The sequence below is a fragment of the Lepisosteus oculatus genome, chromosome 13 (genome assembly GCF_040954835.1).
Source record: "Lepisosteus oculatus isolate fLepOcu1 chromosome 13, fLepOcu1.hap2, whole genome shotgun sequence".
NCBI classification, from domain to species: Eukaryota; Metazoa; Chordata; class Actinopteri; order Semionotiformes; family Lepisosteidae; genus Lepisosteus; species Lepisosteus oculatus.
In genome coordinates, this window is record NC_090708.1 from 14,434,844 (window position 1) to 14,456,703 (window position 21,860).

General features: G+C 38.3%; 1 protein-coding gene across 1 annotated transcript; it reads right to left on the bottom strand.

Moving 5' to 3' along the window:
* Positions 1-13,037: 13,037 nt before the first annotated feature.
* On the bottom strand, positions 13,038-19,574 carry ghsra (growth hormone secretagogue receptor a). Its single transcript, XM_006637803.3, has 2 exons — positions 18,522-19,574; positions 13,038-14,829 (listed from the first exon to the last, which is right to left on the bottom strand). Exons 1-2 carry the CDS (start codon positions 19,312-19,314, stop codon positions 14,525-14,527), a joined length of 1,098 nt encoding a protein of 365 aa, XP_006637866.2. The 5' UTR covers positions 19,315-19,574; the 3' UTR covers positions 13,038-14,524.
* Positions 19,575-21,860: the final 2,286 nt, after the last annotated feature.

A 21,860-nucleotide genomic window follows, 5' to 3' on the forward strand; every position in this document is an offset into this window, starting at 1 on the left:
CATATCCAGTATTTTGGTGATATAATATATAGAGATAGCTATATAGATATAGTATGATGGTAAGAAAAACTAACAGAAATGAAGCACTTTTTAAGCAAAACAGTTGTTTTAAGCAAATCTTATTATAAGGTATCAAAATTAAGCTGTGATGCTTAACCAAGCAGCATTCATGGTTTCTAAAGCAAGTTTGATAATTGGAAAATACATGATGCAAAAGTCTATCCAGCTGTTCTAAATAGCTAACAGTCACAAATCTGGCAAGAAAATGTTTTTTTAAATAAATTAATTCAAACATTTTAAATTTTTGGGAAATGCTTGGCTGTAAATGAATGAACGAATTATGCTTAATTAAAGCATTTAGTTCAGATTAGCTGGATAGACTCCTTAATGTTGCTGTAAATGTGTTTGATACCTTTGGGGTCACATCAGAAAAACAGATCTGAAAGGAGCTGAAATCATCCCTGAGTGGACCGTGAGATGTTCTATGTTTGTTGTTTCTAACAGAAATGATGGAATCTTAATACACTACCCTGGCCAATGATCAGTACTGTTTCAATGTTACCCATTTATAGAAACAGAAGTTTTCAACGTTATCTTTAATCTGAAAAATGTGTATTTTTACCTCACAGTTAGACAAACATTCCAAGCTTTTTGTGATTTACGATTAAAAAGAAAATCATAAACTTCTTCTTGTATTGTAAATTTTAGACAATTTCATATGCATTATATTAAAAAAACTGCCATATCAATTTTAAATGTATAGATTTTGCAAATATTACACTCTGTATGTAAGACTAAACTGTATCTGTAGCGTATATGTAATATATTTATGCCCAATAAATGTTTTAATTTTTTCTGACATTGTTTCAGATGCTTTTTTACATGATTTCAGCATGTAAGGGATTTAGTTTCAGGTGACTTAGCTTGGGTTCAACAGTATTGCCTTGCAAGATCGCAAACAGCCCTTTCAGAGAAATGTAATATAAGTGTAAATGTAAAATCATAAAAGTGCACTTCTGGCTACACACACTAAATGAGATGTAAGATAAATTCAGCAGTAGTTTTCTCACTCTTTGATGATGAGTGTTTATCACTGACAATCTTGCTTGCGTGTTGATGCTATCACCAATGTAAAATTCCACAAGAATCAGACTTGCAATATTTCTTTTATTGCAAGGACACCCGAGTTGAGCTAAACCCTTCATACGTCGGTGTATCCTGCAGTCTAATTACCATAAAATTGATTACTATAAAGAAACTATAAACAGGCATGGCGATGCCATCTGCATTAGACCACAGCCATCACTATCTCTTTAACTGTTCGTTTTATACCTTCTCAGAATTGGAGGATTCAGATTCAGTTTAAAAGATTCAAACTAAAAGAAAAAAAAAACAGTTCACCTGTTCCTCGATTTCCTTCATTCATTGGGTCTTTAAAGTTTCTTTTTATTTTAACCATGATGATTTAATAGTTTTGATTACAACCCTGGGAGAGAGGACAGCAACCAGATTCCTGCTCCTCTAATGTATAGTCCTCCATTATGTCTCTTCCTGAAATGCTATAAAAATCGCAGGAAACCCCTCTTCTCCTCACTCCTAGTTTTTTGCATCCCTCATTTGACATTGCTGGTTTTACAGCCACCCCTTGGTTAAATTCACTTTGCATGGGTGCCCTAACGTCCTCGTCCTATGACCAGATGGTTGGCCTGGGTTAAGCTAAAACTCTTTAAGCCTAATCTTTCAAATAAACGTGTCAAACACTTTCTTATTGGGTGCTGTAATCCCTTCTGAGTTCACACAGCTCCAGAAAGATTTTACTGCTCTGTCAAGATGTAGCACAGTTTCTGAATCACCAGGTAATCCCGTGGTGTAAATTCCAGTATAGAAAAACATTATCCTAAGATTAATAAGGCTGAGACTTTTTATAATACCTGGTTAGAAAGCTCAGTCAATGCTGTAAATAGCTTAATTCTGAATTCTCTAAGACAACTTCTGCTGTATTCTGTGAACTGTCAGGCACCTGAAATTTTACTTTTCACAGCAATGCTTAAAAAATTAACCCTCATTGCTATTCCGATGTTAATCTTGCTTTTGTAATTGGTTGAAGTGATTTTCGTTACTTTTCCTTGCTCTACCCAACACTGATGTGCAATTTAGGTTGTAAGTTTTGAAAATTGAACATTATTTCAAGAATTGTAAATATTTACAAGCATAATGAGCAGAGCAAACTGCTCACATCATGCTTTCAACTAAAAACATTTTTGTGAGTTTTTTTTCATGAACCCACCTCACACATAACTATCAGTCTGTCTGTTGAGTTTGCAATATGTTCTATTATCAGTGTAGAGAAAAACAATCTCTATAAAATATAAGGATGTGTCTATTGTTTGAACTGCTGGCTATAGTATCGTCAGAGCATTAACTGATATACTCAGCAGAAATTACTGTTAGATAGAGTCTTCAAAATGTGTTTCACCTCAAGTGAATAAAGGTAACCAGGAGAACATGTTTTCAATTGACATTTGAAACTCAGCTGAATGTGAAGGAAACTATTCTAACAATGTTAAATCTATATTGTTGGTGAAGTTTGCTCTGAAGATTCCTTTTGCACCATTTCCAGCATCATGTAGGATTCTACTGGACAATGTGTTATCTGTGAACTGTGGGGAAAAGCACTTTATAGTGTCTTTGCTTGTTATTTTGGGGTGTTTTTTCAGTCTGTGTGGAATAATTCATGAATACCATTTCCACTTTTAGTTTAACTAAAACTTAGAGCAAGTTGTTTCTATTCGCTGTGGAAGAAATATAAGTTTATAAAAATTGTAACTGTCACCAAGAACCATAATTCTAATCTGATCCAAGAACATTTTTTAAAAGTGTTTTCCAGTTTTGAATATACAATCCAATGTATGGATAAGGATAGTAGATCAATATTTTATGAATGTTAAGGAACTAATGCTTACAGTTTTATTTTGTAATTCTTAAAGGTCTGTGTCTCTGAAACTGAACTCCCCTGACAGTGGGTGTTGTGTAGTTTTTTCAGTATCTTTGTCTTCACATTTTTTTTATTGATCACAAAGGCTAACACAGGCGGGTGGATTATTTGCATGTATACAGCAAATCAGGTACAGCCTGAACTCAAGATTTCCTTATTTAGAGTAAGACATACTGTCTCTCTGTTCTGGTATTCAAATACTGTTGTGAAAACTGCAAGATGGAGAAATATGATTATGGAAAGATCTTGTCCATATTGAGCACACAGAGTATCTACCCATGGGCAGTGTCTGCACACTTCAGCAGACCAGAAGACACTGCCACGATGTCTGGCCATGCTGTCCTGTTTAGGTCCACTGTCATTGTCTGGGAGTGTGTTCCCCCTTATGGTCCCATTTATAGGTTATTCAGCTTTTTCTGTTCCACTCTGCACATTCTTCCTGCTTATTCTTTTTGTGTATTAATTATAGCAGTTATTTGTAATTGTTTTCATTCGCATATACTAAAAGATACAAGATAAAAGATCAAATCTGAATGAATTCGACAAAAACAAAGACCAAAACAACCAGATTTATTCCTAGATAGTTTTATATAATACATGTGTTCGTACAATTACATAAATATATAAAAATAAACAGAAATAAACGTCTTTTGTAATACATGTTCTACTCTAAACTTTATTTATTTGGAACTGCCCAAATTTGCTATAACATTTGTAGCATTAAAAACTGCACATTATTTGTCTTGCCGTAGTTCGAAAGAGCTATATGTTGTCTGTAAAGTAAATCTTAAACCTTGAGAAAATATATATGAGTCTTCCATTAGTTTTGTTTTGTATATGTAATATCTATAGTCCCTCGCAGTTTTTCGCTTTTCGCGGGAGGTCTTGGAACCTATTCACCGCGAAAAGCGAAAATCTGCACATCTGACCGCACTCTCAAAACAAAAAAAAAACAACGTTCTTTTTCTAATCGTGGGTAATTAAGAGAATATTCCAGAGCATACTGCTTTTTTCGCATTTTTTGACACATGGAAAGTGAGGGAGATGACGAAGGAAAGGTATAAAGGTCTTGTTAACAAATTATTTTTCTGCCCAGTAAACGACTTTATTTTTTAGCGTTTTTATACGGTTTTAAATGTTTCTTTGTTATTAAATCCCTTTTAGTCATTTAACAAAATAACGAAAATAAAGGCATTTTGTTTTTCACTCTCTTTTAATTTCATTTTGCGACTGGTTCACTTGGGCTGGTTGGGGTTTCTTTTCTTTGCAGAAACATGCTGCTTCTTTTTTTTCCTTCAGCTCCTTGAACATCATATGGTATAGCTCGAAGACCCGCTGAACAATCTTAATGCTCCTATCCATCATCCGAATGTTCGGGGAAGTACAGGGAGCTTTTGGGGAAAGCGACCCACAGATAAACGAAACCGCGAAGTACGAACCCGCAAAAAGCGAGGGATGTCTGTAATAATAATTCCTTACACTTACAGTGCCTTGCGAAAGTATTCGGCCCCCTTGAACTTTTCAACCTTTTGCCACATTTCAGGCTTCAAACATAAAGATATAATTTTTTTATTTTATGTGAAGAATCACCAACAAGTGGGACACAATTGAGAAGTGGAACGAAATCTATTGGATTTTTGAAACTTTTTTAACTAATAAAAAAATGAAAAGTGGGGCGTGCAAAATTATTCGGCCCCCTTGCGTTAATACTTTGTAGAGCCACCTTTTGCTGCGATTACAGCTGCAAGTCGCTTGGGGTATGTCTCTATCAGTTTTGCACATCGAGAGACTGAAATTCTTGCCCATTCTTCCTTGCAAAACAGCTCGAGCTCAGTGAGGTTGGATGGAGAGCGTTTGTGAACAGCAGTTTTCAGCTCTTTCCACAGATTCTCGATTGGATTCAGATCTGGACTTTGACTTGGCCATTCAAACACCTGGATACGTTTATTTGTGAACCATTCCTTTGTAGATTTTGCTGTATGTTTGGGATCATTGTCTTGTTGGAAGATAAATCTCCGTTCCAGTTTCAGGTCTTTTGCAGACTCCAACAGGTTTTCATCCAGAATGGTCCTGTATTTGGCTGCATCCATCTTCCCCTTAATTTTAACCATCTTCCCTGTCCCTGCTGAAGAAAAGCAGGCCCAAACCATGATGCTGCCACCACCATGTTTGACAGTGGGGATGGTGTGTTGAGGGTGATGAGCTGTGTTGCTTTTACGCCAAACATATCGTTTTGCATTGTGGCCAAAAAGTTCGATTTTGGTTTCATCTGACCAGAGCACCTTCTTCCACATGTTTGGGGTGTCTCCCAGGTGGCTTGTGGCAAACTTTAGACAAGACTTTTTATGGATATCTTTGAGAAATGGCTTTCTTCTTGCCACTCTTCCATAAAGGCCAGATTTGTGCAGTGTAAGACTGATTGTTGTCCTATGGACAGACTCTCCCACCTCAGCTGTAGTTCTCTGCAGTTCATCCAGAGTGATCATGGGCCTCTTGGCTGCATCTCTGATCAGTCTTCTCCTTGTCTGAGCTGAAAGTTTAGAGGGACGGCCAGGTCTTGGTAGATTTGCAGTGGTCTGATACTCCTTCCATTTCAAGATGATCGCTTGCACAGTGCTCCTTGGGATGTTTGAAGCTTGGGAAATCTTTTTGTATCCAAATCCGGCTTTAAACTTCTCCACAACAGTATTACGGACCTGCCTGGTGTGTTCCTTGGTCTTCATGATGCTCTCTGCGCTTTCAACAGAACCTTGAGACTATCACAGAGCAGGTGCATTTATACAGAGACTTGATTACACACAGGTGGATTCTATTTATCACCATCAGTCATTTAGGACAACATTGGATCATTCAGAGATCCTCGCTGAACTTCTGGAGTGAGTTTGCTGCACTGAAAGTAAAGGGGCCGAATAATTTTGCACGCCCCACTTTTCATTTTTTTATTAGTTAAAAAAGTTTCAAAAATCCAATAGATTTCGTTCCACTTCACAATTGTGTCCCACTTGTTGGTGATTCTTCACATAAAATAAAAAATTTATATCTTTATGTTTGAAGCCTGAAATGTGGCAAAAGGTTGAAAAGTTCAAGGGGGCCGAATACTTTCGCAAGGCACTGTATATAGAGCTTTTCTGGACACTCCACTCAAAGCGCTTTAGAGCACCTAGCTGGATGATGTGACGACAGCCATAGTGCACCAGTATGCTCCCTACACAACAGCTATCAGTGGGGAGGAGAACAGCGTGATGAGGCCAGTTTATAGATGGGGATTATTAGGAGGCAATGACTGGTAAAGGCCAGGAGGAAATTTGGCCAGGACAATGGGGTTACACCCCCTACTCTTATCGAGAGACGCCCAGGAATGAATTTTCAGAGCAGGGGTGTAGCCACTTAGCAACAGAGGTCTTATATCAGGACACGAGATACCCAGACAGGACGTTTCGCGATATACTGTATAGACTTTGTGTCCGGACATGGGGTCAGCATGTTCTGTCAGGTTATGTCCTATTGCAACATATCGACTCCATCTCACGACATGGGGGCGGGGCATTTTGTCGGGGTATGTCATATCGCGATATACGGGCTTCATGTCGGGAGATGGGCGTGACAGGTTTTGTCATATCGCGATATATGGACTCCATGTCGTGACATGGGGTGGGCGTTTTGGCTGGCCATGTCATATCGCGATATAGGGCATTTCATGTCGCGACATGGGGGCAGGGCATTTTGTCAGGGTATGTCATATCGCGATATACGGGATTCATGTCGCGACATGGGCGTGACAGTTTTGTCATATCGTGATATATGGACTCCATGTCGCGACATGGGGGTGGGCATTTTGGCTGGGCATGTCATATTGCGATATAGGGCATTTCAAGTCGCGACATGGGGCGGGGCATTTTTGCCAGGATACATCATATTGCGATATGCGGGCTTCATGTCGCGACAGTGGCGCCGTGCCAGTCGCCCTGGGTATCGCGAGGTGATCGCGATGCGCGCACTCCTGTCGTGACATGCTATCGGAGTTGTGACCGCTCTGTGGATGCCATGCCATTCTTTGTCTGCTTTTCAGTTTTGACCTCTTTGCGACTTAGCTTAGATTGATTAGTAATTTGAAACCAATGGATGTGTTACTGTATATCCAGTGTGCTCATACAGCACACAGGGTTGACAGGGCGACAGTATTTGGACCAAGAAGAACATCAATCACCTGTGTATCTACATGTTCTCGGAACTTCCGCTGTGGCTCTTTACCACTCTGATTTACCCAATCAGAGTGTCGACTCTCACTCTTCACCCAATCGCGGCCCGAACTGTTCGGGGGTTTAGCCAATCATGGGTCTGAGAGCTGTTCAAGCTAGCAGCGCCAGGTGGATCGGCTTGTTTACTGTCAATGAGAATCTATTTTTCAAATGCTTTACTTATTTGCAAAATACCCATATCGGCTTATTTTTAACGTCTTTATTGATTCACAATGTCCCATACTCTTCGAAATACATTTTTATTTGCAATATAACTTTCTCCGCTGCTTTCTGTAATGAATACATTGTATTTGAACACTTTCTATCGTATATTTAAAGGGGGTAGGGGAAACATATTCTGCTTTGTACCTAAAAATGAACGGAAATGTAAAGTCTGTGATCATTATATTATTATGCTCGTGCTTTCAATTTTGTTTTTTTATTGATAAATTATATCGATCTAGAAACTAATACCTTAAAATGTGAATCTGGGCTCTCTGTTGACCAGCGGTAATGTGCAAACTGTTGTCTTTTCACCAAAAAAAGGAGTACACAAACAGTACATTTTCGAGAACATGGTTTAAAATGAAAAAAAAAACACCTTACCCAATGAACTAACATAGTAACTCCTCTCCAAATGTAAGACTGTTTATTCGCGTAAAGGTTGCAAAGTCTGGGGTCAACGGATCACAACAAAAGATCACAACGGAAAGATCTGGTGGGCGTGACTTTGCCATGTTGTACGTCACAGAGTGACGTCACATCCAAGAAAAGAAGGCGCTATCTTGAAATTATATTATATTGAAACGTCCACCCCACCTGACCAGACAGACTCAGAAAACAAATTGCCACCATTGTTTTTATCACAATCAGGAGTTCAAGTACCGAGTTTGTTGGTACCTGTAAACTTCCTTGTAGATAATCACGTGATTACCCGAAAAACCCCTGTTTGCGCTATATCTCGGAAACGAAAGCAACACAAACGCTACTTACAGCAACACAAACCGGGACAAACACAGCACTAACGATTGGAGTTTAGTCGTTGGTGCTGTTCGACGGGCGGGTGGGCAACTTCGTGGACAAACAAACATGTCTGGGTCGTTACATTGTAAACTGCAGAAGACTCGACTTCACCTGAGGATCTAACACAGGCGCCCATACCTGTGTCTTCAGAGGGCAGGTGTGCCCTCACGCTGTATTGTACACCAAGGACTGGCCGGAAACACAAAGACAAAAGGACTGTGAGCTCATCGCTTCATGTTTGCGTATAATCCCCCTGTAAATACAAACACACGGATAATGACAGTTTATTAAAGAACTCAGATATATGTTCACTTCTGTTACAGTATGTGAAAATAAAAAAATATGTTTCCAATATTGCCGCGGTCCACAGGTGTGAGACGGTGGAATTTCCAGTGTTTCTTCTCGGATGTGTTATTTACTACCCGCGACAACCTTGTTGTGCCCCTTAAAAACACCCTGGTTCTTTTTCCACGTTAACGAATGTGCTTTGCATAAAAAGTGCAACAGTGGTCTTGTTCGTATAGCTGCAGATTCAAGCCGTTTTGAACACGTCTCTCGACTGACGGGTCGGATCTTTACACGTCCCTTGGTGCGTCTGTTTATTTAAGAAGGAGACAGTGAGAAACTGATCACTTCTTCAGATTTTTAAAAAAGCACACCGCTACGAAGTATTAAGACGCGCTCGTTAAAGCTTCTTGGTAAGAACATGCAATTGTTTGCTAGTGGTCGCTTTTTGAGACTACACCCCAATACTCCTCTGATTATTGTATGTGATATTCGTGACAAATTTAAGTTTCCTGCTCACACAAACGCACAGAAGACACTGATATTACATACAAAATCCACCACCGCCCCCCACCCGGGAACAAAATTGCAGAACTGTTACTCTCGCACCGGTAACACACGCTTGAACTCGGCAGACGGGGTCACTGGAGGTCAAAGTCACCGTGCGTGGTCACTTGATCACCGGGAAAACAAGGCGCTATATCTCGGGAACAAAAGCGGCACAAACGCTACTTTCAACGGCACAAACGTAGCACTATCGAATGAAGTGGGTTTCGTCCTTTGTGCTGTCTGTAGGGGGGCAACTTCACAGAGCTCAAGGTAAAAGCTGCTTGGTATTTTAAATACAATATTTTGGACGGATTTTGAATCTTGCATTTTGCAATAAAATATTAACTTCAGAGTAACTCGTAAAACTACTGAACAATCAAAAAGCAGGCATACGAAATACTTAGAACTGTTACAAGCAACAAGTGAAAATGAGCTCTTGCAGCTTTTCTTTCGTTAAAGACAAAGTCCTCATATTAAAGACCTTTCCAAACTAGCTGTCATTTGAACGGGAATTTGCCGACTCTCTAGACAGTGACGAGATTATCCCCATATTCAATTCCAAACCCCGACGCCTGCGTCTGGTCTAGAAGGCCAAAACCTCACAACAGAGGTAGGCACTGGTTGTTTATTTTGTGTGTCCGCCGTGGCACAGTAGCGTTCGGCAGCCTAGGTAATTGTTGCTTAAGCCGTGTGTGTGAGTGAGAGAGAGACAGTATATATATATAAGGTTCCGCTAATTCTACTATTTGAATATACCGCTCGAGGATTGCATTGTAAATTGGAGGGGTGCCCCTATGCTGGCAGGACGGTCAGTTAGAGCCCTGGCCACCCACTTTTGCACAGGCCCACCCAAAAATCAATTCCTGGCTACATCCCTGCTACAGAGAGTCAGGACTTTGGTTTTACGTTTCATCTAAAGGATGGCACTTTTTTACAGTACAGTCTCCTCCATCACTATACTGGGGCATTATGACCCATACAGCCTGAGAATGAGTGCCTCCTACTGGTCCCACTAACACCTTTTCCAGCAACAACCATGTCTCCCATGTCAATTGTCAGTTGTGAGTTGCAGGATGATCTAGTTCCTGCCTGATGTATGCTTTTATACTTTAGTCTATACATTTTTAAGCATATGATATCAGGCTGCATAACCTGCTATGCTCTTAAAACAGAAGATTCAAATCTTTGCAGAATTATCCCTAAGAGATGTAATTGTGACTTTTTTTTTTTTTTTTTATAAAAAAAAAGATCCTAGTCCCAGTCTAGTTGGTTTTCATTGCTGTTGAGTTCCTGTATGAGGTCTTTTACATAAAGGAATCCTTGGCTGAAACAAAACTTGCATGGTTAGAGGCTGGGTATTTTAAGTTACATAAAATGCAGTAGTTCAAAAGCATCCTCCTACATATTGATGAACTGCAACCTCTTACTAGGTCTATTTTGGTTCAATTATTTAATTGAGTGTGTGGGTCTTGAGGACCGGGATTGGGAACCTGGATCAGAGGGATATGTTGTACGCTTACCTAGTGGCCATGACTCTGAAGTTAGTCATCAAGCTTCAAGCGACAGCATGATTTACTGAAGAGGTTTTAATTCCTGTTGTGGGAGGCCGACCACACCGAGGGTTGCAGTGACAATAAGACTGCCACTAGGGGCCGCACAAGAGACACATTTTATACCCGTCACCTGCGTATACAATAAATAGTTCACGCTTGAATTTATTATTTATATAGGAATGTTGGATCTTCGTGAAGGTTTTAGTCTGCAAAAAAAGTTATGAAAGAAAGCATTAGAGACAGAGAGAGATGATGAGGCAGGGATAAGGAGGTGTGCTTTGGCCTATTATCTGTAAGTGAACTGATTAAAAACATCTATTTTTAGATGCTGTGAGATCTTAAAAGCAAAAGTCTGGTCTTTTTAATCAATAAATAATTCATGATTTATGATTTATACTGTATATCATAAATCATGAATGCTTTCTGCAGAACAGAAATTCTGCAAGAATTCTGTTTCAACTACAGCAGATAATCAGGTCATTGACGGTTAGAAATATTATAATAAGAAGACAGACTTTTGTCTTTAAAAAAAAGTAATTCCACAGTAACAAAATTATTTAGCATTGCAAGACAGCAATACTAACCCCTGTGCCTCCATACCACTTTACAAACCTGTTTAAAAAACTGGCATAAAACTATTTTTAAACCTTCTCCTAATTATTAATGTTAATTTTATTAATAATTTCATGATAAATATAGGTAATTTAATGAAGCTTTTTTTCTTAAAATAATACTTTTGGTAGTTAGCTGTATTTTATACACTAAACCAGAGGAGATGTTTAATGTAAGGACCAGAAAAAAAAGTTGTTCAAAGAGCTCCCCCTGTCTATTTTCTAAAAGCATAAAGCATCCCTCAGTGTGCACTACAACTATTTCTTTTTTCAAAAATGTGGAAGAAAATCCCAAATAGTTCTGAAATACATTTTGCACTAAACTAAAATTATTCAATGCTTGATCTCTAAATGCTAAAAGCCAAAATGGTAGTGATTTTAAGGGTTTTTCCTTAACCTTTTTTTCTTGAGAATGAAATGGATATGTAGTTTATTTTTATTTTTAGGAAGTAAGAATAAGAATAATGTGTTGTTGTCAATTTATGGACGTAAATTACATCCATCCAAAACATGTTTCTTTCTCCGGTGGCTAAATTTGGCACATTTGCTATAAAATTATGTTTTTTCAGCCGTGATCTTTGTAAATAATGGGACATCTTCTTAAAAAAAAAGATTTCAGACATCTCCAGTATGGGAGCTGTAGCAGGATTGGTTTCAGAAGACATCACGTAAATTCAACAAGTACAGTCGATATACGTCTACAGGAAAAAAACACAACAAGGCTGTTCTTGGCAACATCATCCATCCCTGAAGTCTTGAATTGATTCCCACTTGGTTTCTGTGTAAAACTAATTTGGTTAAGTGAAGTGAATCTTAAATCAATAGATCTGTACCATAGAGATAAACCTTGTTTTTAATTATGTAAATCCACATTTCAGGATCTGTTTACTAAAGGAAACTGACAAATAAAAAAAAACTTCCAAGGAACATTACAGGAAATCTCTCAAGCGTACAAACCATTCATGACCGTATTTCAGAACTGTTAGAGAATGAAGCAGATGCCCAAATTCAAATTCAAATGGACCTGGACATAAAATGAACTTATTACATCCACTACTTTGTTTGCAGATTTATTCTGTTTGCTAATATTGTGTGCATTGCTTCCATGTTGAGCTTTAAGATATACTGTATATGAATTAAAGTATTTCCCGGTCTATGTAACATAAATATAAACATTAAATGTAGGATTCAAAATGTAAAGCCTTCTTTACATCAGTTAAACTTCAGCAAAAACATGCACATTTCCTGGAGTCAGAAATTGAGATCAAAATATTGGAATTTTTCCTTAAGGACTAAATTATTACACAGCTTACCTTATGTCCTTCAAATCTTTGAACATATAAAGTAGTGTTTGATGCCTAAGGCATAAGTTGATTTGATCATTCTTGTATTTATTTAAGAATGGGGGAGATTTTTTAGAAGGGTTTTTTGGATTAGATGAAACTCTTTGTGATACATTTCCTTGAACAAATGGTATTTGAAGATAAAAAATATCTAAAATAAAAACTTACAGTGCTGCATTAATCTCGCATAGACATTAATTAAAATCCACTGAAATAAAAATCTTTATTTATATACATCTTTGAGTGCTTGGAGATTCATTTTATACCATGACCTAATATAAAGAAAGCAGAGTATTTATTATGTATTTTTTCATGTTATATTAACAAGCAATAATGAAATAATGATATGTTCTTTCCTTATATGTGATAATGGAGTATGTAAAATATTATCATAGTTCATAAAGACAAAGAAAAAGCTGTAATTATACTGCTTCCTGTAAGGGATTTTATTAAAACAATACTGTACATTAATCTTTCATTATTACAAATACAACAGAAAAAAAACACAAAAACTAGACACCTGTTCAAATATTAATATATGTACATATTTTTACATAGTGTTTTCATACTTGTGCACAGATTTGTCATTCATTATGCACAATGGCACACTTGTGAACAAGGAAATATTTGCAGAAGGTTTCGAAGTTTGCATGCCCATCAATAAAAAGTGCACTGAGGCTGTAAGCAGATATTGCAAATGGTACTGTATTATCATATATATCAAATTCATAACTTGATATAAAAAATAAGCTTAGCTCCAGCTGTACTTGTCATTATAACATTAATAAACTTAGTTTCATTTTAAGCTTAGCTCTTAAATACCAGAAAACAAGAACTTTCAATAGGATTGAATAAACTGCATTATGGAGCTATTTGAAGCACACCATGCATTAATGAACTCATGGAGTTATCATCCACTTTTTTTTTTAGTGAAACCACTTTTGTCTTGCTCCTTCAAACTAGTGTATTTTAAATGTCCATCTTGATTAACAGCAGCGACTGTTAATGGCTTCTTGCATTATCTTTGCTTATCCCTTGTACTTCTTCAATAGCCTCATATCTGACCTAACACTAAGATAAGCAGACTATTCTTAGCACATGGTAAAGTGACAAGACTCCTCCACTGAGATTCAATTTTAAAAAGTTACAGCACCACCATTACTGCATCGTTGTATGTAGAGGCACCTCACTCACTGGTACAAGAGTACTGCGATGCCTACAGTGATCTTTTAGTCATCTGGACCTTGTCAAGATGTGAGGGCAGTGCCAAAGCTTTTCATTTTTCTTTAAACTGCTGAGCAACTAGGGCAGAAAAGGGGACCTTTGTCACTATTCATATATGAAAAAGCAACATTTAAGTAAGTGAGCTATCAGCAGGACCTATTTGGAAAATTATGTTGCCAGTTCTTTGTAATCATTTGGTTTCCAGTTTAGGGTTCTTAATGTTTCCAGTGGCAGTGATTATCTTTGTCTTGCATGTATTTTTTCCTGTCGTTATACTCACCACTGGAAAAAATGAAAACATCATGAAGAATATCATAGGTACTATCCTGGCCTGTCACTGCAACATCAGGTCTCAATGTATATGTACAGTACATTTTTACAATGGTGAAGATGCATTTGGAACTATCAGGATTTATGTTTTGAAGGGGATACCATGTATGAGTTTTGCCTGGATTGTTTGACTTGTGGAATAGATAGGCACATCAAGTCAGAAAGTAGAAAGTGATTTCGGTTTATTGATGTATGTATCCTGTTTTTCTGTTAGATTAATTCCTAAATGAATTTCCACGTGTGCTTCACACTCAATCCTCCTCCCGAAGTGACGTATGAGCATGGGTTGACACCCGCTTCTTCAAAAGAGCTCCATAAGGAATGTCTTTTTCTGGCATACCAGATCTTCTCGTGGAGATGTTCAAGGCATTTGTCATGTGCTAACACTCGACTCTGTCCAGCCTGGGGAGCTTTCGTCCTTCATGGTGGAAGCTGTCCTTCTTGGGGCTTGCTTTAGTCCAAAGAGTTTACAAGCCGCTACCCTGTACTTCTTGGACATGATGTTGTAGAGGATGGGATTTATGGCCGCACTCAGGTAAAAGAGGACAAAGGAGACCAGGTTGCAGTATTGGCTGATCTGAGACATTAACGGGGAGCCTGCTTCAGATGATTTGGAAAATAAGTAGCGGCCAACATGAAAGGGAAGCCAGCAGAGCACAAAGGCAAACACCACAACAGCTGCAAAGAGGAAGAGAAAAATGGATCGTATTAATATCTTTAGTGAGATTGATTGATGGTTCTGATCTTTTAGTTATTGCTTTGTTCCACATTAAACAAACCTTATAATGTGCAGTTCTTTAGTGTTTGCATTACAATGTGATGGATGAAAGAGCCGTGTTCTTCTTCTAGGGAAACCAAATCTGTATTACACGACATTAGGACGTATTCCACTGAAGCATTTGAAACAGAGGCAAATCTGTTGCCCTCACCCACCTGAAATGTTTGGACTGCTGAGCACTTTTGCAAATTATTTCTAAAGCACAACAATCCAAACACAAAGTTCTGTGAACCATATTCATGCACTGGATACACAGAAAATGGAAAGAAGGGGAGATAGAATGGAAAAGTGGCAGATGTGAACTGCTCTTCATTTTGAATAATAGAATTTAATTTAGGTTTCCTGTCTTGCACAGAAAAACAACTGCAGATAAATCCATTGTCCCTTTCATGGGTTTTTAGTTTGAAAAGTGATCTTTGCTGTTCCGTATCTGTGATAGAACCAAACTGGAACATTATGAAAAAATGTAACCTTTTTCATTATTTGTTTTTTAAATGGCTAAAGAGCCAGACTCAGTCAATATTGGAAAGATCCTGACATTTCTGGTATTAAATGTGAAACTAATGCTATTCTCTGAAAATAGAAACATCATGAAAGGTTAATGCAAATGTTACCTACCCAAAACAGCATCAACAGCCTGCTGCATCACTAAAATACTGTAGCTCAACCTTCCTATTACTTGGAAACTTTAAGATTAGATTATCAATAAAAACGGAGGATATACATGTTTATTTGTTCATTATGAAGGTTTTTGCCCCATTTTTCCTGTAGCATATGCTTCATTCACAAAACATCCATGCCATAAATTATATTAGAGAGCAACGTCGATTCTACCATCAGTGTGTACGGTAGCTATCAAGTAAATAGAAGATAAATAAGTATATGGTTTTCAAATGCTTGTTATCAAAAACAAGCATAACAAGGTGTATAATACATGTATGCATTAAGAAGCAAAACTAGAATGTGGTTTTTACCCTTGACTTACAGGTTGTCGATTTTTATAGTTATATAAATGCGAATTTGTTTAATCATCATCTCAACCAGCTAGGGTATGTCATGAACTTAAGTTAATTAGAAATTAATGTGTTTGTTCAGCAGACATGGAGGCGGTGCATGTGAAATTGGAAACTGAACTGTCCCTTAGAATAAAGCAGCCTGTATGAGTGGAACACAGAACTGAGTTGTGGTGACTGATTTAAAATAAAAGTAATAGAAAACGTTCTCTTTTATCCAGGGGACGTCTGTCATTAAACTCTCAGTCAGGTGCTCAATTACTTATCACCCTCTAACTCTACCGCTTATCAGACCTTTCCTGACTAGTCATTAAACAGTGGTCTAGTCTTTTCAGCATGACAAGACAGCTGAACATGACTTTCTGAATATAGAATATAGAACTACCATTTCAGATTACCTGAAAACATGCTTTATACTTATATTATACCTGTGTATTTTGTAATTGTGAATTGGCACTGTGGAACGGGGGAAATATTCTTCACATAGACTACACTATCTACAATCTGATTTGATATAACTGATAGTGGATTGGCTGTGGTCTTATATCATTGATCTTAAATATAGCTCCTAAATGGTATCATCACATGTATTTCAGACGGAGAAGTTATTACTTCATTTGGCTTGCTGCCATATACTGTACATATACGTGAACTTGTGATGATCCATATGGGTGTTTCTGTTTGTTCAGGCAGATCAGCTTCGCCAAGTTCAATTGCTCTCCTTGAGAATGCAATCAGTAAGCATACTGTACATATGTCTTCATTGTACGTCTCGGATGAATATCATTGACTAGCTTCGCCAGATGTTCACTGATCTAAAGACCATTTTCATGTAGTTTATGTATATTGCTTATGTATATACGTAGCTCCATGTTGGTTTTTCCGACATAAGTGAAGGGAGATGGGAAATGTAGGTCTCTCCTCTCTAGTGTGTGGTGACTTCCCTCAATTACTAGTTTCTGGGTACGTACAATTTGAGCTTGTAATGGTTGACATGCTAGGCAATGCACTGTCACTCAGGGCTCAGTGAATTGGTGTCTTCCACTACTCCATCCAGGATTTTAATTAGGGAGAGCATTGCTTGGGCAAAACTTTCCTTTCTGGACTGTAGCTCTCATGTAGAGTTGGTCACGAATTTTACTTAGTCATACTTGTAAGGGCAGTTTTTACTTTTTGAATTTTGGATTTCCAGTTATGCGGCAGAATGACTCCTTGCTCACCTGCCAGTACAATATTGTGACCTGAATACTTTAGAAAAGAACTACTGCTGACATAAGGTAGCCTAATTAGTCCACCTCTTTGGACAGGTGGGTTATTGCTTTGTCAACCTAAAAATAAATCTTTAGACTTGAAAATCTGTTGGACATTAACATTAAGAGGACATTAGTTCCAGGGTTGATTTTCTACAAACTAAGACACAATGTTGTGTAAGACGCAATGCATAGTGAATTTTCCAGCGTCATTGTATCTGTACACATATTTCTCGCAGTTATATATAAAAACTGTAAGCCACCTGTCGTATTAAATTAGTGCTGGCAAAATCCAACAGGTAACATGATCACGTCGACAAAATGCTAAGAAAAAGCTTCCAATGCAAGGTCGTCTGTACCTTATTCTACGTCGTATTTTTTAAATCGAAACCTAGGTTGTATTGGAATTCATTCATATGAGCCCAGTTTGTACTGCTGTTTTTTTTCCAGAACAGAAGAAACCCTACGATTCTTCAAGAATCAATTCTTCAATGGTAGTAAAAGAATATGAATAGGGGGATATTCTCAGCTGACAAGGCTGGTATTCTAACTGGTGGATTTCTTCGTTTTATGCGGACGTTGACTGCGGCTCCTGAGGCTTCAGTGTTGGAGTGAGGAGTTATTCTCGCAAACATCAATAACATCCTTTAGTTTAATAAATTACCATTATTAACGTACTTCAGTTTACTTAATTGTGCTAGATAACTAAAAAATATCAATTTCAGGAAACGTTTTTTCGCAAAACAAAACGACATTAACGCCAAAGTTAAAGAGCACTCTGAATATTAACCCATTGAGAAGCCCAAGGACTTAATAACAGCAGTTCACATGAATCCCTGTTGCCTTTACGATTACAATTAAGCCTCATAACTGTACATTTACTTTGTACCAAAAACCGCACAACACCATTTCCAGTGTTTTGTGCTTCTTTATGATATTAAGACAAAATACACACACCCTCCTACAGCTGAAATGCAATTAAACTGCCGTTAGTAGGTTTCACCAGAATGATCTTAATGCTTTGCTATTAAGATGAGCACATTTTACGTCGTTTCATTTGAAATTTAGGAAGTTTAATGTGCAATATAACTTTGTTTGAATTACGGAGATCTATAACAAAGTAAGGGGTGATGAATGTGCTTGGCTCAGTTTTAACAGTAACATTCTTTTGGATGCGTGTTTAATGCCTCTTTGCCAAATCGTATTGCAACGCCGTGGACAGCTTACTGCGGATATCTGCAGGGGTTAAAGACTTAAGGATGCATGAAAAATGTTATAATAAAAGGTTAATGTACGTAATATTGGAAGCCTTTTGATAGTTGGTCTTACCTAACATTTTTACAGTTTGCTTGTTGTTTTTATCTCTACTTGAGATGTTAGGTCCTATTGCCTCCCTTTTTCTCTTCCAAAGCCTTCTCCCTATGAGGCTGTAAAGAACAGTCAAGCAGAAAACAGGCAAGAAGAAAAAAATGCTGGAGACCCACACCATGATGGTGAGGAGTCCCGATCTGATCGCGTATTCTGTGGCTTTGCACTCGTTTGTCTCCCAGGCAAGCGTCCCGTTTTCATGCTCAACTCCCACCAAGACAAAGATGGGTCCCGCGCTTACAAAAGCCAGAATCCAGAGGACTAATATAATACCCTTCACCCGACTCTTGGTCACGACCACTTTAGCCCTGAGCGGAAAACAAATGGCAAAGTATCTCTCCACGCTCAGGGCTGTGATGTTGAGGATAGTGGAATAGGTGCAGCTTTCGCTGATGAACTGAAAGAGCTTGCAAAGCAGGTCTCCGAAGTTCCACGGACGGTACCTCCAAATTCGGTACAGGTCGAGAGGCATGCAGAGGAAGATCAGCAGGTCGGAAAAGGCCATGCTAGACAGATACAGGTTGGTGGTCGTCCTCATGTCCTTGAATTTGGAGACGACCAAAATGGTCATTAAATTCCCCGCAACCCCTACAATGAAAAGGAAAACGCAAGTGGCTGATATCCCAGTCAAAATGGGAATCGGGAAAAGGTTAACGGGGTATTCTGTTTCCCAGTAAGTTTCGTTGTCCCAGTAGTCCTGGTCATCTAAACTGCAGTTATGCGAACAGTTGGAGTAAGTCGCCCCGTTAGGCATCCTGGTATTCACAACCCGGAGCCTGGGAAGCAGATGTTAATTCTTCAGTTTGAAAGCGCTGCAGGTAGCAGTCTGGGCGCAGACGCCTCATGTCAGCTGCACGGGGGAGAGAACGAGAATGCGCTTCGAATGCTCGGAGAGTTCGTCGTAATGATGTGAAGTGGAATGAGAGAGACCGAGGCGCACACGTTTCTTGCGAAGAACGTTTCAAGACGATGTGGAAAGTGTTAACAGACAGACCCACTTTCAACATTGCGTCAGTACGAGCCTTTGTTTGTGGGTTTAATGATTTAACCCTCGTAGTCGCTGGCAACCTGTTTACTCATCCCCCAGCACAGTTCTCGGAAAGGAACGTTTCTCCATCGTGCCCTTTGGAGCTACAGAGATGTGTGTGGTGAGACAAAAACATGTGAAGGAGGCAAAGTATAATACGTTTGTTCTGACAAAGGTAAAATGTTTCATTTTAGGATTTGTGACTGGATGCATCATGTAATTGTCAGTGCTCCCGTCACATTGTTAGGGACTCTAAGGCTTGAGTCTTAATTTAAGTCTCATCGAGATGTGTAATCTATCCCGGTTAGTCTAAAATTTAAAACAAAAAACAATGATAGTTTTCAGGAGCACTCCGTCCCCACTCAGATACGTTCTTTCCCATCCCTGTGCATCCCACCACCAGCAAGCAGGCGCACGGATGAACAGAGGAAACTCCGCGCACAACACAGTCCTATACAAAACAAAACTGCTTATTGTACCTGCCGTTCTGCATGTTTGTGGCCAAGGGTAATACTGCGCCAAGACCGCATGTTTAGAATATAGAAGTGAATGTCTAAATGTAATATATATCTATACTTGGATACCAGTAATTAAATCTAAGAAGTAAAGCTTTCATCGGTTTACATTGAAATGAAAATGGGAGAAAAGCTATTAGTAAGTAGTAAGTACTGTAGGTAGTAGTGTAACTAACGTTTATATATATATATGACCGTAACGTGTACCACCTAGCGGCAACCTTAGAGAACAATATATATAAGAGAAAGAATATTCAACACAATGATAGTAATTACATTGTTTTAGAAGTCATCCTTAATAAATAATTATTATTTATAAATGATTTATTATTTAATAAATAAATGTCTCTGTCTATATGTAACGCATATAGTTAATCTTTTTCTTTGGTCAAAGGATGTAAAAGTTGGACCACACATTGTAACTAGTAATATTTTCTAACCTGCATGCCCTCTCTGTCCAGGGTTCTGAAGTGCGCATGTCGGGTGAGCAGAGATGAAGCCGCAATCAGTTGTGAAGTATCGATCGCTATTGTAATATAATTTTAAATTACGGTCTATGTTTTTCTTTCTTGAATAAGAACAAGTGCTAAGTTAAGTCAAGTCTGTCTCCTTCTAGCACCTCACACTTCCGTAGAGCATTGCGACCCGTCAACAAATTAATAAATACATAGTGTAATACACTTCATACGTCTCCCCGCCTGACGGTATGACGATTATTATATTTTTAATTAACTTTATTTTATACTGCTCCTTTCGTGACATATAATCCCAATACCTTTTTTATTTTACAATAAAAAAGATATACACATGCAATAGAAGCAGAAAACAAAAATTAAAACAGTCAATCAGAGTTACTAGGTATAATTGTGAGTCTTCAGACAGGATTTTAAAGCACTAACAGCCTAACACTGTACTGTATGTGGTGGGAGATCATTCCACAGCCTTAGACGTACAGAACAAGAACAATGCTCTCTCAGGGTTCCGAGCCTCCTTTCTGGAACTGAAAAAAAGCCAGAGTCTCAAGAGGACAAATAAATAGTGTGTTTATAGGGAGATAACAGTGATAACATGATGTGGTCAATGAGCCAAACATTTAAGTCCTTAAAGCAGCAGTATTTTGAATTGTAATCTACAATCCACAGAGAGCTTGTACAAGGAAGCTAAAGTAGCTGATATACAGTATACACATGCTGATTTGTATTTTGGTTCAGATCTGAGCAGCTGAGTTCTAATCATGCTGCAACTTTTTAAGAACCTATTTGGAATCATCATTTGTAATCATCTGATTCCATCAGAAAATACTACAATACTCAAGCATAGAAAGGGCAAAAGCGTGTATTAGCTTTTCTGCTGTCAAATTGGGCGAGAAAGAAAACCAGCAGTGTTAAAATTGTGGGGGAAAAAAACATCTTCACAACATTGCTAACCTTAGCTTTGCATGCAAGTCTTGGGTCAAAGATGACATCAGGATTCCACACTTGAGTACAGTATGTGGACTAATTCCATGGTTATCAAACATCAAACTACAGTTAACACAATCGCAGAGATGACAAACCCCTCAGCATAACTGCAATCTTGTCAGGGTTCAGCTTAATCAGAGCAATACCTGTGGGAAAAGGAGCCTAGGGACGTGTGGCAGATTTAATATTAGTGATTATTCCAGAGGGCTGCTGAGGAAAGAGACTGTACAGTATGAAACTCTGCAAAGTGACACATGCTGAGCTTAAAAATGCATAAACTGATCTCAGAAGTTGACTC

Coding starts and splice junctions, on each gene's coding strand:
- ghsra (XM_006637803.3), bottom strand. CDS start 19,314: ATGCCTAACGGGGCGACTTACTCCAACTGTTCGCATAACTGCAGTTTA. Junction 14,830..18,521: donor GCAAACTGTAAAAATGTTAG/GTAAGACCAACT, acceptor TCCTCTTTGCAG/CTGTTGTGGTGTTTGCCTTT.